This window comes from Dendrobium catenatum, unplaced genomic scaffold, assembly GCF_001605985.2.
Source record: "Dendrobium catenatum unplaced genomic scaffold, ASM160598v2 fragScaff_scaffold_313, whole genome shotgun sequence".
NCBI classification, from domain to species: domain Eukaryota; kingdom Viridiplantae; phylum Streptophyta; class Magnoliopsida; order Asparagales; family Orchidaceae; genus Dendrobium; species Dendrobium catenatum.
The window spans coordinates 2110369-2124488 of record NW_021318775.1 but is presented as its reverse complement, the minus strand read 5'-3'; the positions used below and the strand labels follow the sequence as shown (position 1 = coordinate 2124488).

The 14120-nt window shown below is 37.8% G+C and overlaps 1 protein-coding gene across 1 annotated transcript in view; it reads right to left on the bottom strand.

Annotated features, from left to right (window-relative positions):
• The window catches only part of LOC110105057 (exocyst complex component 5), a 45006-nt gene that overhangs the window by 8533 nt on the left and 22353 nt on the right, over positions 1–14120 (bottom strand). Inside the window, exons 13-14 of the mRNA XM_020834417.2 lie at positions 7881–7966; positions 7608–7781 (exon numbers count right to left, since the gene is read on the bottom strand). Coding sequence (XP_020690076.1) covers positions 7608–7781; positions 7881–7966 — 260 coding nt within the window. The remainder of the gene's footprint in view (positions 1–7607; positions 7782–7880; positions 7967–14120) is intronic.

Here is a 14120-nt window from a genome sequence, read left to right as displayed (position 1 = left end):
AGTGATTCCAAAAAGATACCACATCGATGTCAGTTCTTATATATAGAAGTATATGATGATGTATAGATGCCCCCTAGAATAGCCCAATTTGAATAAGGAAAATAGAATTCCTGTGCAAGCCCTTTCCCTTCCATGCCTCTCTCTCCCAAGAAGCTGAAGGAGCTTCTTCTGCCTCATTCAAGATTTCATAGCAAGTGGTATCAGAGCCTCTTAGAGGCGATCTCAAGGTGGAAGAAGGTTCTTGTCCAAGAAAGAGAGGAGGTGGATGGGAGGACTTACGCTGAGTTGGGCCAGCCACAGGAAGGCAGGTGTGCGAACAAACCACATGCACAATGGAGCACGTGGGGCTGGTAGCAGGCCGACCCATGCAGACTTCGCGTGAGGAAGGCGAAAGCCTGGGTCGCAGGCTGGCCATGTCGAAGGAGCATATTATGTCACAGGTTGGCCGCGTCAGAGGTTGGGCGTGGGAATGCCTAGAGCTGTGACACGAGGCTGAGCAGGCCGAGTAGCGGGCAAGGAACAAGGACCGCATACTAGTAGTTTCGAGTAGGATCAAGTAAGAAAGAAAAAAGATAGTTCCAGCGTGAGAATAGGGACGCTGGGTCAGATGTGCGGTGTTGTGCGCAGGACCCGGACGAGACTTGGGCTCGGAGCGCGGAAGGCGCGGGCCAATTAGAAGCGGGAATTGGTTGTTCTTGATTAAAGATCTATTTAGATCTTTTTTATGTGGATCCTTCTGATCAAAACGTGAGCAAAGCAACAACAGGGTCATCAAATTTGGTGTGTCAAAGCAGTGGATCAAGAACCTCGGAATAGATCACGCAGGAGGCAACCACGCACACGAGTGCGCAAGAAGTAGGCGTCCGCCTCAGGATCGGATGGGTGGCTCATGCGAATTCTTAGGTTGGAGCACGCAAAGGTGTCTAGGGAAGAGAGGCACTGCACAACAGCACAAGGCAAGAGGATATGGATCACAGGAGGAATAGTAGCAGGCACAGGCGCACTTGGGTTAGAATGCGCAGGAGCATGAGCTGGAGTCATGGATGGGAATGCACAATGGAGGTCGAACGCGAGCATGATTGGGCTCAGCTCGACGGATTTGCTCATAGAGTTAGTACAGGAAGTCAGTCAGATTACAATAAGCATGTATTATTGCGAACAGGTGATTCGTTGATCTTTGATTGTAAAATATGAACCAAAGTAAAGATTGTTAGGATTGATCCTCTGTTTAAAATTGCGCAACAAGAGGCGCGCCTCTGCGCAATTTGCCCCAAATATGCCTCGAGGCTTATGCAATTTTCCTCTTGGCAGAGGCGTACGCCTCACCGAGTCTGAGGCGCGCCTCTAAGGCGCAATTGCGCAATTATAGGTGAGGCGTACGCCTCATCAACCCGGTCCCACAGTGGGTTAAAATTCACCGCACCAATCAGTATAAGCTGTTCGACCACTGTTTAAACTTCCAATACCGCTCGGTACCGAGCGGTACATGCTTGGTATTTTTTAAACAAGTCGAGCTCGAGCTTATTAATCGAGGTCGAATTCGAGATCGAGCTCGAGTTCAAGCTCATTGAGGGTTAAACGAGCCAGGCTTGATAAGTCAGATACTCGACTTGACTCTGACTCGTTTACACCTGTGACGCCCACCTACTTAAAGTGATGGGATATGATTGGATATTATATGCTCCTTAATTGTATTTTGGGAGTTCTGATAGACTATAATTTTGTGGTTTTGTGCTTTAGAACATGTTTTTATTGCATCTTTTTTCTTAATTTCCACTAGTTCCACTTATCATTTAGATGTTTTTATTGTATGATTGAATCTTAATATTATTTACCTGCTAAAACTCTTAAATTCTCATTTACGCAATTCTGCGTCCGTGAGGCTTACGCCTCAGACCGCCTCGAGGCTTATTTACGCAATTTTAAACCTTGGATTTATCCAATTTTAAATTAAGTGGTTCTATAAGGACATCACATTGGTGTTAATTCCTATATATAAAAGGATATGATGATGTATAGATGCCCCTTGTAATAGCCCATTTTGAATAAGGAATAAAGAATTCTTGTGCAATCTCTTTCCCTTCCTTGCCTCTCTCTCTCTCTCTTCTAAGAAGCTCAAGGAGCATCTTCTTCCTCATTCAAGATTTCATAACAAGCAATTTTGTTGGGATTTCTTGAAGAGGAGAGGAGACCTTAATCTTTCTTGGATTTAGAGAGAGAGAGAGGAGAGAGCAGATTTTTAGGAGGAAAACATTCTAAAGTTTTATTCAATTTTTCCCACCAATACATCAAACTATAACATCTATATATAGGATTGACAATGGCGTGATGCTTCAGGAATAACTTAACCTAAAACTGGACCAATCCTAACAATCTTCACCTTGATCCAGATTTTACAATAAATATCAAAGAACCACCTATTCGCAAGAATCCGCCCCTACTGTGATCTGACCAGCCGAGCTGAGCCCAATCCCGCTCACGCCCGACCTCCATCGTCCATTCTGATCCACAACCCCAACTCGCACTCTCGCGTGTTCTAACCCACACCCGTCTGCGTACATCATTGTTCCTCCTGTGATTCATGTGCCCGCGCTCTAACACTGAGCAACCTTCAGCTCACCTGTCTTCCCCAGACACTCGTGCGCACTCCGACCTAAGACTTCGCACAAGCCACCTATTCGATCCCGAGCTTGGAGCCCGCTTCTCGCACACTACTGCACGCGACTAACTCCTGCGTGATTAGCTCCAAGGTTCTTGATCCTCCCGCCCGAAGTAATTGACCCACTGCATTTGTCTCCGTTGCTCTGACACGCCAAATCTGAACTTGTTGATATGCTCACGTTCTAACCCGGAGGCTCCACCTCAAAAAGATCTAAACAGATCTTTAATCAAGAACAAGCAAATCTTGTTTCTAATCAGCCCGCGACTCCCCCCCCTCTGAGCCCGATTCTCGCCCGAGTTTCACCACAGCACCGCATGTATGATCGAGCATTCTCACGCCGCAATATTTTGTGTTTTGTATTTATTGATCCTTCTCGAAACCGCCGATCTGCGGCACTTGTTCCAGCACCGCCCGAACTCCAAGCCTTTGTCCACATGCACAAAATCGCACACTCGACACGCCCAGGCTTAGCATTCACTCCACGTGCTCACACGCCCAGGAAGCGCCTCACTCTTACAAACCAGTCGCTACGCCCGTTCCTTCTGATCTCACGCCGACCTGCGCGATCGAGTCTCCCGCAAACACAACTATCGGCCCGTATGCCCAGGTAATCCACGTGTGACCACACAACACGCGCCAACAACCACGTAACCACCTCGTTCGAGCCTAATATGCCTGTGCGAACACATCCCGGCCAACCTCCGTGCAAATCGCGAATGGCGACTTCGACCTCTCCGCCTCACACAACTGAAGTCGCGGTACACACAAACCATGGCTCCTGAGTGTATTATACTGTGCAACCCAAGCTCCCACAACCGTCGAAGCTCCCAACATCATGCATATCCCGCACTCACACCAAACGCAGCCCGACCAAACTTTATCATTAATTTTCTTGATCCTAGAAAGTTGAAAAAATAATGTTCAAGCTTTAGGTCGAGGGAGCTATTAATAATTAATAGGTTAGATTGTCCAAACTTTATCATTGATTTTCAAAGTCAATGAACCAAGGGACAACCAATAATATAAATGTGAAAGCTTATATGACCTTTCTAAGAAAACATAATTAGTAATAACAAAAAAGAAAAGACACAATGGAGGAAAAAGATTCAAGTAGCCAACACTACATAGTGGGATAATGTTTGATGTTGTTATTATTGTTGTTGAAAAAGAAAAGAAATTGGTGAAAGTGGTGTAAGAAATTGATAAGTACACTTCATGATTTAAGACTTCACAAATGATATCATGTTCTTATAGATATTCATGTTCATTGCTTAAAATTAAGTCTTTTATTTATTCAAATGTCAAAGAAATGTTTTTAAAGTTTATTATTGTACTAAACTAATATCTATAATAAAAATGCTCATATTAGTTCAAAGAATCAACATGCATATTATTACTTCTCTTATATATTTGAAACTCACATCAAAATTATTTATTTGACTGGGTTTTTAGCTCATCAGATATTACGATGACTATTTTTCAGGGAAGTCAAAGGAGTAGATATGACCATAGACATATGACCCAACTTATGTTATACCTTGATATTATGGATGGATGTATAATTTTGGGATGCAATATAAAAAAGAATGCATGTGAGATAAATTAAAGACTTCTAGTATGTATAAGTTTTCTATAAAAGTATAAGAAGTTCTATGATCTATTTTAATGATTTAAATTACGCATGTTTTCATATCAAGGAGTATGTAGGAAAATCATCTGCCTAAATTATCCGCCCTTGTTGTGCCTCATGGTTGACTAGAGATAGAACAAAAATGGGACTTGACATTATGTTCGCTAGTTTAGTGGTTTCATTAAGTCATGGAGGAATGAAGCGTGACATTATGTTGGCTAGGTTAGTGGTTACATCAAGCCATGGAAGGCAACGAAAGGAATCAGTCGCTCTTTTTGAGAAATAGTAGCAAAGTCATCATGGGAGACACAAGATGTGTCTTAAAAATCTGTCATTGTCCACCAAGCACAATCAAATAGGACAATTTTTTTTTCGTGTGTATTATCTTTTTCATTATGACGTGTGTATTATGCTTGGGCCTTGTGTATTTTCAGCATTAAATTTCCTGTCAGGTGTTATAGAAATCAACAGGTCACGTACCATTTAAAACATTTGAAAACCTATTTTTTTGTTAAAATATAATTTTTAGGTAACCATAACTTTTTACTATTTTCTTCTTTCAATTCCCCACAGCGTGAGGCCTCCGATTGATTTTAACAAAGTATTACAACAAATAGGCATTTCAGTCATTTTTCTGGAAACAACATTAGCAAGGCAACCTAAGAAAATAATCATTCGCTTTTGGAGTTATAGGCACCCGGACAATAGGACTTTCAGGCGATAGCAAAAGCTTCTCAGCTTAACCAGAGTGCTTCTCAGCTTACTTTACTGACAATAACAACGAAGTGACACAAAGTCTTAAAGTGAAAGGGCTGGAAGAAAAAGAAAGTACAGTAATTCAAAGAAATCATATAGACAAGAATGCATGCCAAAATCCGCTATTAATACAACTTAAAGTGAAAGAAAGGAAACCAGAGGGGGGGGGGTCATGTGAATTTTGAATTTTCAAATTAATTGAAAAAGGGAGAGAAGGGGTCGGCCAAAGAGAGAGGAAAAGGAGATAGGGTGTCCAGGTTCAATGAATGTGAAATTTGAATTGATTCTGAATTAATTTTTGATTTACCCGAGGTCATGTGAATTTTGAATTTTCAAATTAATTGAAAAAGGTAGAGAAGGGGTCGGCCAAAGAGAGAGGAAAAGGAGATAGGGTGTCCAGGTTCAATGAATGTGGAATTTGAATTGATTCTGAATTAAATTTTGATTTACCCAATCCTTGATTGAAGGAAGGCTTTCCAAAATTAAGCTAAATGATTAGGAAATAATTTGAAATTTCAAACTTGTTCGAATTTGAAAAATTACCAAAAATTAGAACAACTTAATTTAGGAAAGAATAAATTTTAGAGGGAAAGGGATTTGATTAAGAGCATTAATTGAGGGGAATTAATTAATATGTGAGGGAAAAGGGGGGCAGCCAAAGGAGGAGGGGGAGAGATGTCCACATACGATGTATGTGGCCCAAGGCATTAAATGAGATTTGATATTAAATCTAAAATTAATCTCATATTTAGAGGAATTAGGGGAAGGCTTCCAAAATTAGATTTGTTAATTCGGGAAGGATTTGAAATTCAAATATCTTTGAATTCAAATTAGAAAATTTCCAAGTTAACAATAGATTAATTTAGGAAGGTAATAAAGAGGCTATTTTGAATTCAAAATTCAAAATTTGTAGAGGAGGGAAGAGGCTAGGGGTGAGGTGGTTGGCCGACTATGGAGGTGGAGGGGTTGATGTTTGACACCAAAAGAAAAGTTAACCAAAATCAAACAAAATCAAACAAAAACGGATGGTTAATGATGAAGACTAGAGATGAGAGGACGAAAAACAAAGAAAAAATAAAATAAAAATGATACAAACCACGAGCCCAGACTCTTTCTGCGGCTGGTGGATACTACATTGCCCTCCCCGAGGGACTTCAATCCACGAGCTCGGATCCATCCTGCGACTGGTGGAAACAATATTGTCCTCCCATAGGACTTTTCCTCTCCATAACTCACATAGAGATCAAGACAAATGCTCCAATTCTTTTTTTTATTAATAATCCATCATTACATTACACAAGCAAGAACCTCTATATATAGGCCTAAGAAACTAAAACAAGACACATATGCCCCTAGGGCTTACATAGGACGACTCTCTTAAGTGAGGGTAAAAATGAAAAATTCATAATAAAAATAAAAATTACAGATAAAATTTAAGATAACGTGGGACGATGACGGCCGTCGATCTTCAGCTCCTCCTCGGATAGGCATGGATGGTTGGATGTCCGCATCATGTTAAGGCAAGGATGAGGACATTTTTTAAGATCGAGATACTAGAGGTGTAAGAGGCATCGAAAGTTAATTTGTTAGCTTTAAGTGATTTTTGCCAAGATACAGCAGGGGTGAAAATACATTAAAGATATCATACCTTTATGGTGAAAGGGTAGCCTATCAAATCAAATTAACAAATGATGATTTGCAGATCGCCATATCATAAAACAATCCAATTTTTCATCTCCCATCATTCTAATGTGATCACAAATTATGCAAATGAAAGCTTTATGTAGTTAATATGATAGAAACTTGGTTAAGAGTTAAGACTACTAAACATATGGCTCACCAATTAGGATTTACCAATTCATTGTATTTATGAGTATCAAACTAGCCTACTATGCATTTTGGTGCTGAAAAATGGTGCGTTATGCTCACCACAAACTCATCGTTCAAATGAAATCCTTGTCACTTGAACGATATTTCTGCTTTCATTAGGTGAAACCACATTCATTTTGTTCAGAAATTTCCATTGAACCCTATATCAGATAGAATTTTAAAAGCTAGCAATAAATTAAAAAAAAAGGAAATGGTTCCTCTCATAAAAAATGATATTACACGAAAATAAAATAATGAACACAAACAGCATAAGTTATCAAAGCAAAAGAATGAAACTTCAAACAATTAACCACTACCAAGAATATAAACAAAGGCAAAAAACCAGTTAATTCACTCCCTCTTTGATCAAATTTCCCAAGTAATAAACAAATCATACATTATCAAATAAATGCAATGCTTTAAAAAAAAATTTTGCATGCCTTCTTCCATCACTCACAATAGGCAGTTTCAATAGCCTTGTAGATGAGAAATGTCATCAATAAGCAATTTACTGGCCTTGAAGATGAGACAATGTGGTTGAGGGGAGAAATTCATGAGATGAACTTAATCTTATCTTCCATTGCATTATGCTGAAAACTAAATAAACTTGGTTCCCAGGTTTAATTAAGCTTACCTAATTTTTCAATAAAAAAACCTTCAAAGTGAAAAAAATGATAATGCACCCCATACCTGTGAGGAAAATAAAGAGCATCTAGATACTGCCTCCTCATTCCAGCGGACAAACTCGGTTACTATAGTAACAGATATTTGTTGATGAGCAGATGCATTGGAGCCTGACTTTGAGCGTGAGACAGTTCCAGCTGCTTCAGATTGCTGCTGGGCTTCAGCACGCAGCTCTTCCACCTGTAAGATTTAGTCATAAATTGGCTTGTTGCTGCTAATTAACAATCTGATAGTAGATGAAATCAAATAAAAAAGATTTTGAGTAAGGATATAAATAACCTTCGCTTGATAAAGTTGTCTGAGAGATGCCTGCTCATGTTCCGGGTAATCATCTTTATGAGCAGAAAATAGAGACTCTGTAAGACCTGGACAGAAAAAAAATTGTAGGTGAGGCATTGAGAGACGCATTTGCACGCAATAACTAAAAAGAAGATGAGTATCTGGGACATAAATTTTTAGAGCAGGTTAGGCCCTTAGTTCCACAGGATCATCCCTTCCCAAAAATTGAAAGCATAATTTTTCTTTAGTAAAATAAAAGCAAGGACCAAATCCCTAAAAGTAGTAGAGATGGAATCCAATCTAATTTAATCTAGCAAAAACTCATTGAGGACCTCATTTGCATGCAGGTCAGGCATCTGGTGGCAAGAATAATCAGGCATTCACGGACTGGCGAGGGAGTGATAACAAGGAGGGGTTCATATCTCAATGTATATAATGCTGTGGTTATGGCATTTGAAGGCTGGGAGATTGTTGGGCGGGTCACATATACTTATGGATGATTTGCCTTCTTATACGAGAATAAATGCATGTACATAGAGTGAGGCTACAATTATTTTAGAAGGAACGATTCAGTTCTCCTTGCACATCTTTCACCCTCCATAAAATTTAAATGGCAAAGATTTGAAGTAGCTAAAAGTTATATTTAAGCACATTCAAAGCATAGCCATTCAAATTTGTTGGAGGCTGGAAAATGTGCAAGGGAAGCATCCGTCTAAAAGACACCTCTAGCTATTTACATTATTAATAGGGTTGTTAAAATGGGTTGACAGATCAAGTTCGGATCAGACCAAAAAATTGACCTGTCGCAACTACGATCAACTTGAATTCAACCCTTTTAATAAATGAGTTAAAAACACCAACATAAACCCGATCTGCTAGCAACCCGAACAATTTGAACCCGACCCATTAACCAATGTTAGTTTAATTTTTTTTAAATAACTTAGTAACTATAAATTTAACATATTTGATCAAAAATAAGAAGATTATACCTACTAGTACAAAAATTAAGGAAAACAAATAAGAAACAAATCATTTTCGGGACAAAAATAGTTTCGCAAGTCAACTCGAACCCGATCCATTTATTAAACCAGTCAACCTGACCTCGTACCGTTTATTAAATGGGTCAATCCAAACCGGATTTTTCAGGAGAAGTTCGAATCAAGTTGAAGTGCTGGATCATTTTGTGACACCCCTAATTATTAATAACTTTTATCAACTTCAAATCTTATTCATTCAATTTTTTTATGAAAGATAAAAGATGTGTAAGAAGTAACTCCATCCTTATATATATGTATATAAGGTGCTTGTCAATTATGATGGAGTCAAACCAAATTGAGTTGCCCTTTTCAGACTATACCAACTGTGCAGAGACCCCGCCAACTCAGAAAAGGAAGGGGTTATATACAGTCTTACTCTTGCTTTGCAAAGAGGCTGTTTTCTTGATTTAGACCATATGACTTCTTAAGCACAGTGGATCCAGTATAATCAAAGACCTAAACCCGCACTAGGGAGAAATTTTTTCAGTGTTTTCAAATCAAGAGACAGCCAAAAAAAATATAAGAATACATCTAATATAAATAAAAGTGTTTTATGTATACAATCAAAATTAAAATAATGTATAATATAGATATATAATTAAAGTTATCTATTCATGCCACGTCTCTAACAATCAAGTATAGTTTACTCATTCAAGTTTATCCCTATGCACTTGGGCATGTGCAAGACAGTTTCTACAGATAAAAAAAAATATCTGAGAAAAACCTCTCAATGTACAACATTGGGAACCAAAACAAAACACTACACAGTCAAAGAAATTCCCGATAAATTAAGTTCTATTCAAAGAAGGAAAGGGCTTATAAAATTGACTCCAAATGGTTAGTCTAAGCTTAATGATCACAAGTTGCTTAAAGTTTGTGAATTTATGTATGCATGAACCATGACAGCATGTGCACCCTTATAGTAGAGTACTAATTGTAATCGTATCTCACCCATAATTCTTATGAAATTGTGGGCTCCAAAAATTCATGCCCTAATCTCTACTATGATAGAGAGTTTGAATGTTTCTTGGTCAATTTTTTTTAAGGCTAATTAGATTATAGATAAAATACTAGCAAAATATTTCGCCCTCATTTCGCAAAAACTTTATAATATAGTTCCAAATGTCACATAAGCGCAAACTGTTATAGTTTATTAACTATCTCAACGATTACAAAGAATTTTCAATTAAGACTAACCTTTAGATTGATGCTAATTGTTTAGTGTATAATAGCATGATGTGAAACTATATGCGAAATGATGTGAATCTAAAATGACAGCCAGGATTGCACTTAAGAATTAATAACTATTTTGAACTTAGCGTACTTCCAATAAAAACACGTTTACTCAAGTAGGGTTTCAGAAAATAGCATGAGAGACAAAGCAACAGTAATTGATTACAATTGAGATAACGAGAACTTGCAAACTTAATAACCAAAAATACAGATGATGCTAAAAGATTATTTTAACAAAGCCACACGTTTAACATATAGATCCTTCACCTGGAGGTCATTCAATCGCTCTTGAAAGTGGGGGCTAACGGAAGATGATTGTAAGCAAACTTAGCGTTACCCCTAGTACACAGGTGATGCCGAGAGGACTCGTCGCCGGGGAGGAAATGGGAGTTAGAGAAGCGGGTGGATGGTCGTTGATGGTCCAATCGTAGTCCTGGAATTGATCGTCTATGACATCCACGAGAGTGGGAAGGATGCGGTTCAAATAATCTTCAACAGTGTCGTCGGAGCCAAACCCGACGTCGAAGAACGGGTTCAAATAATCTTCAACAGTAGACGTCGAGTACCAATCCGCTATCAATTTCGGGATCCGCCATGCATCACGGGAGATCGTGGCGTTGAGGTGGTGTAAGGAGGGAGAAAGGCCACCTAGGGGAGGTGGAGCCAAGGGGGACGGGTGGGGGCAAGGGCTTGGGTGGTGAGGAAGAGGGGAGCGGACGGGTGGAGAGTACAGAGACTGATGAGAAATCTGAATTTGAATTTCCATTAAATGAGGTGGGAGGGAAATTAATTTGTGAATTCAAATTAATCCCATAATGGGGCCGGCGGTTTAAGAGGAATCAAGGAGTTTAATTGGGGAGCAATTAATAAAATATGAGAGAGATTAAGCCCAATGAAGGGCCGGCCACATAGAGAGGGGAAAGGATTTAAAAATCATAAGTGGGGCCCATATTACTAATCAAATATTTAATAAAATCTGAATTAATTTTCAGATTTTTGTAAGAGGGAAAGTTTCCAAAAATTTGAGGCTAGCAATTAGAAATAATTTGAATTAGTCATTCAAATTTAAATCCAATTAATATTGAAGCCTTAAATCAAGGAGCTATTTTAGGAAAGCATTCAAGGCCTCGTGAAACAAATTTAAATTTCAAATTTGAAAATCAGAGGGGGAAGTGGGGGCCGGCAGCTAAAACAAGGAGCTGGGCTAGGGTTTTTCATTCATCAAAACTAAACTATTACAATGAATGAGGCCTCATATAAGTAGGCAAAAATAAAACACAACTAAAATGACATAAATGCCCTCAGGGCTACATAAGAGACTCAATGCCCTCAGGGGTAAACTAGGAAATAAGGAAAAAAATACAATCATAAAAATAAGATGCAAATAAATCAAAAATAGAGACTATGGATCGTAGCCGTCGATCTGCGTCTCCGGCGATGGTACACGTGTCGAAATCTGATGTCCTCATCATAGCAGCAATTTGATCTAAAATTTCTAGTTAACCATCTAACATTTAAAGCAGATGGTTTGAGAATAATGACAAACTCAATCAAGATCACATGATTCTATCATCATGAGTTGTCATAGTCCTTAGTCTACTCAGTCATAGGAGATAGTCGACCCAATCTAACTGAAATATCCTTATCGGGAACCATTGCTTCTCCTAAAAGAAGCTTCTAGACTTAGGGTGGATATTTGTCTAAAGGGATAAATTGAAGTTGACATTAGTTAACAGAGAGATTTCTGTCATATAAAGTGCATCGTATGATTCATTATTCAATAATTTTTATCAATTCGGGAACTTACATGTTTTGAGCCTGACAATAATTTAATAGTATCCTTTTGCGACAAAAATATCTTATTAAAGATCCCCCATCATAACTGTTTACCTATGATACCATTTGGTGGCAAAACTATCACTTAATGAACATATGTCACATCTTTATTGGCGAGAGAGTTTAAGAATGAATTGTAAATAGATGCTTGACAAGACATTTAATCTTTCTAAGTAGAGAATATTCTCAAATTTATTACCCTCGACATGTTGTCATGGTCTCTCGTCATAGGAGGTAGTTGACTCAACCTGACGGAATGATCCTTATCAGCAGCCATTGGTTACATCATCCAAAGGTACCTTATAGACCTGGGATAGATGTTTATCTAAGGTGGTAAATTTAAGTCAACCTTAGCTAACACAGGGTTTCATATTTTATCAAGCGCACTCTATAATTCATCACTCAATGAGCATTTAACCATTAGGGAACACACAGACTTAGGTCGTGACTGTAATATAGTGGTGCCATTTTACGACAAAACTACCCAGTTAGTGGGCACATGCCATGTCCCTGCTAGTGATAAATCGATTGATAATGAATTGTAGTAATATATTCCACAAGACACCTACTCTTTATGAGATTAAGTTATTCTTTAATTCATCATCCTCGTCAAACCGTTGACAAAGTGTATATGGGTTTTTGTTTTTAAGTTTCTTGTGACGAATTTTATTCTAAGTGTTTAAATTCTTAGTAGGATTTGAGTTTAGGTTTTGACGGGATGGCTTTTAGAATTTTGAGCGTATTTTCAAAATTAAATAGCTATCTCCGATTAAATTTTCTATCAACAAGTCTATTGTTAGAGTATTTGAGCACTTTTAGAAAATCCACGAAGCATTTTCAGATCTCACATTTAGGAGCTTGACGTATAGATCGGAGCACATACGGAACTTGGATAAAATTCTGATGTGTACCTACTCATCCAAGTAGTCGGGAAGTTTCATTATTTACATATTTGGTGCATTTCTTGGAAAGATTAATTTGTAGTTTGAAAGAAATGATAATGATTTACACCTCCCAAAATTCCAATTTCCACATTTTGAAATTGCTATTGAGCTTAAGAATTCATTAAGAGTAAGCCCTTATGTAACTTGGGGCAGGTTACATACAAAAGAATCGAACTAGATAGAGTAAGAGCTTGTTGAGCTCAAAAAAGGGTGGATGTTATGATCCCTTTACCAAACTAAAATATTTTATTATGTTTCATTTATCTTAATTTCATCTCTCCTTGATGTGTTTCTTAAATATTCTTCCCATAAAAAAAAATATATAATACTTAGACACTAAACTTGGTACTTTGCACTTGAGTCTTGCTGATAAGTCTCTTTTTACTCTATTTCTAAATGAATAAACTCCAAGTTAATCCAACTCTTAAGTAAATAATCACCAGGTTGATCTAACATATCATTCTTGTAATGTGTGCTCGTGTAACGTGTAACATGTTGGAACGCTTGGAAAATCATATTAGATGAAAGAGTATACTTGGCTGTAATTGTCCAATTAAAAGTAAAACGCACATGAGTCAAATAAGCACATATGGTCAACATTTTTTTCTCTTCTTCTATCCCTTGTGCCTTTTCTTTTTTTAAGTGCTAGTACATGCAAGCATAAGTCCAATTGAGGCTGTGTGCATTAGTGAAACATAAGTGATGCCCATAATGAGTGATTTAATATCATTTGAAACTGAAACGCACAATTATGTTTCATATAAGTTATGTACTACAAAATAACATAGTTAAGTGTTGCTTGCTCTTTTGTAACATCAATTGGATACTCGATTGATACTAGATGAGCATAAATAAACATATGTGATTCTATGCTAGCTACATTTGAAGTATGAAAATTAATAATGGTGCCTTCACTTCTCTTTCATCTCATCGATGACACCATTAGTTAGTGATTGCCTTCCCCATAGCAAGGTCCTTTTATTAAAAAATAGATTGAGAATATGTCATTTAGTACATTAACCAACAATCATTTCGAATGATAAATATTTTCAGTTGGTTAAAATATTAAATTAGATGTGTATGATTTTACTTTTAAAATTAATTATGAAGGGATCCTTTGTCATTTAAAATTTTGACAGCCTCCCTATATCCCACCCCCCTATGTAGAAAATGCCAGGTAGGCACTTGAC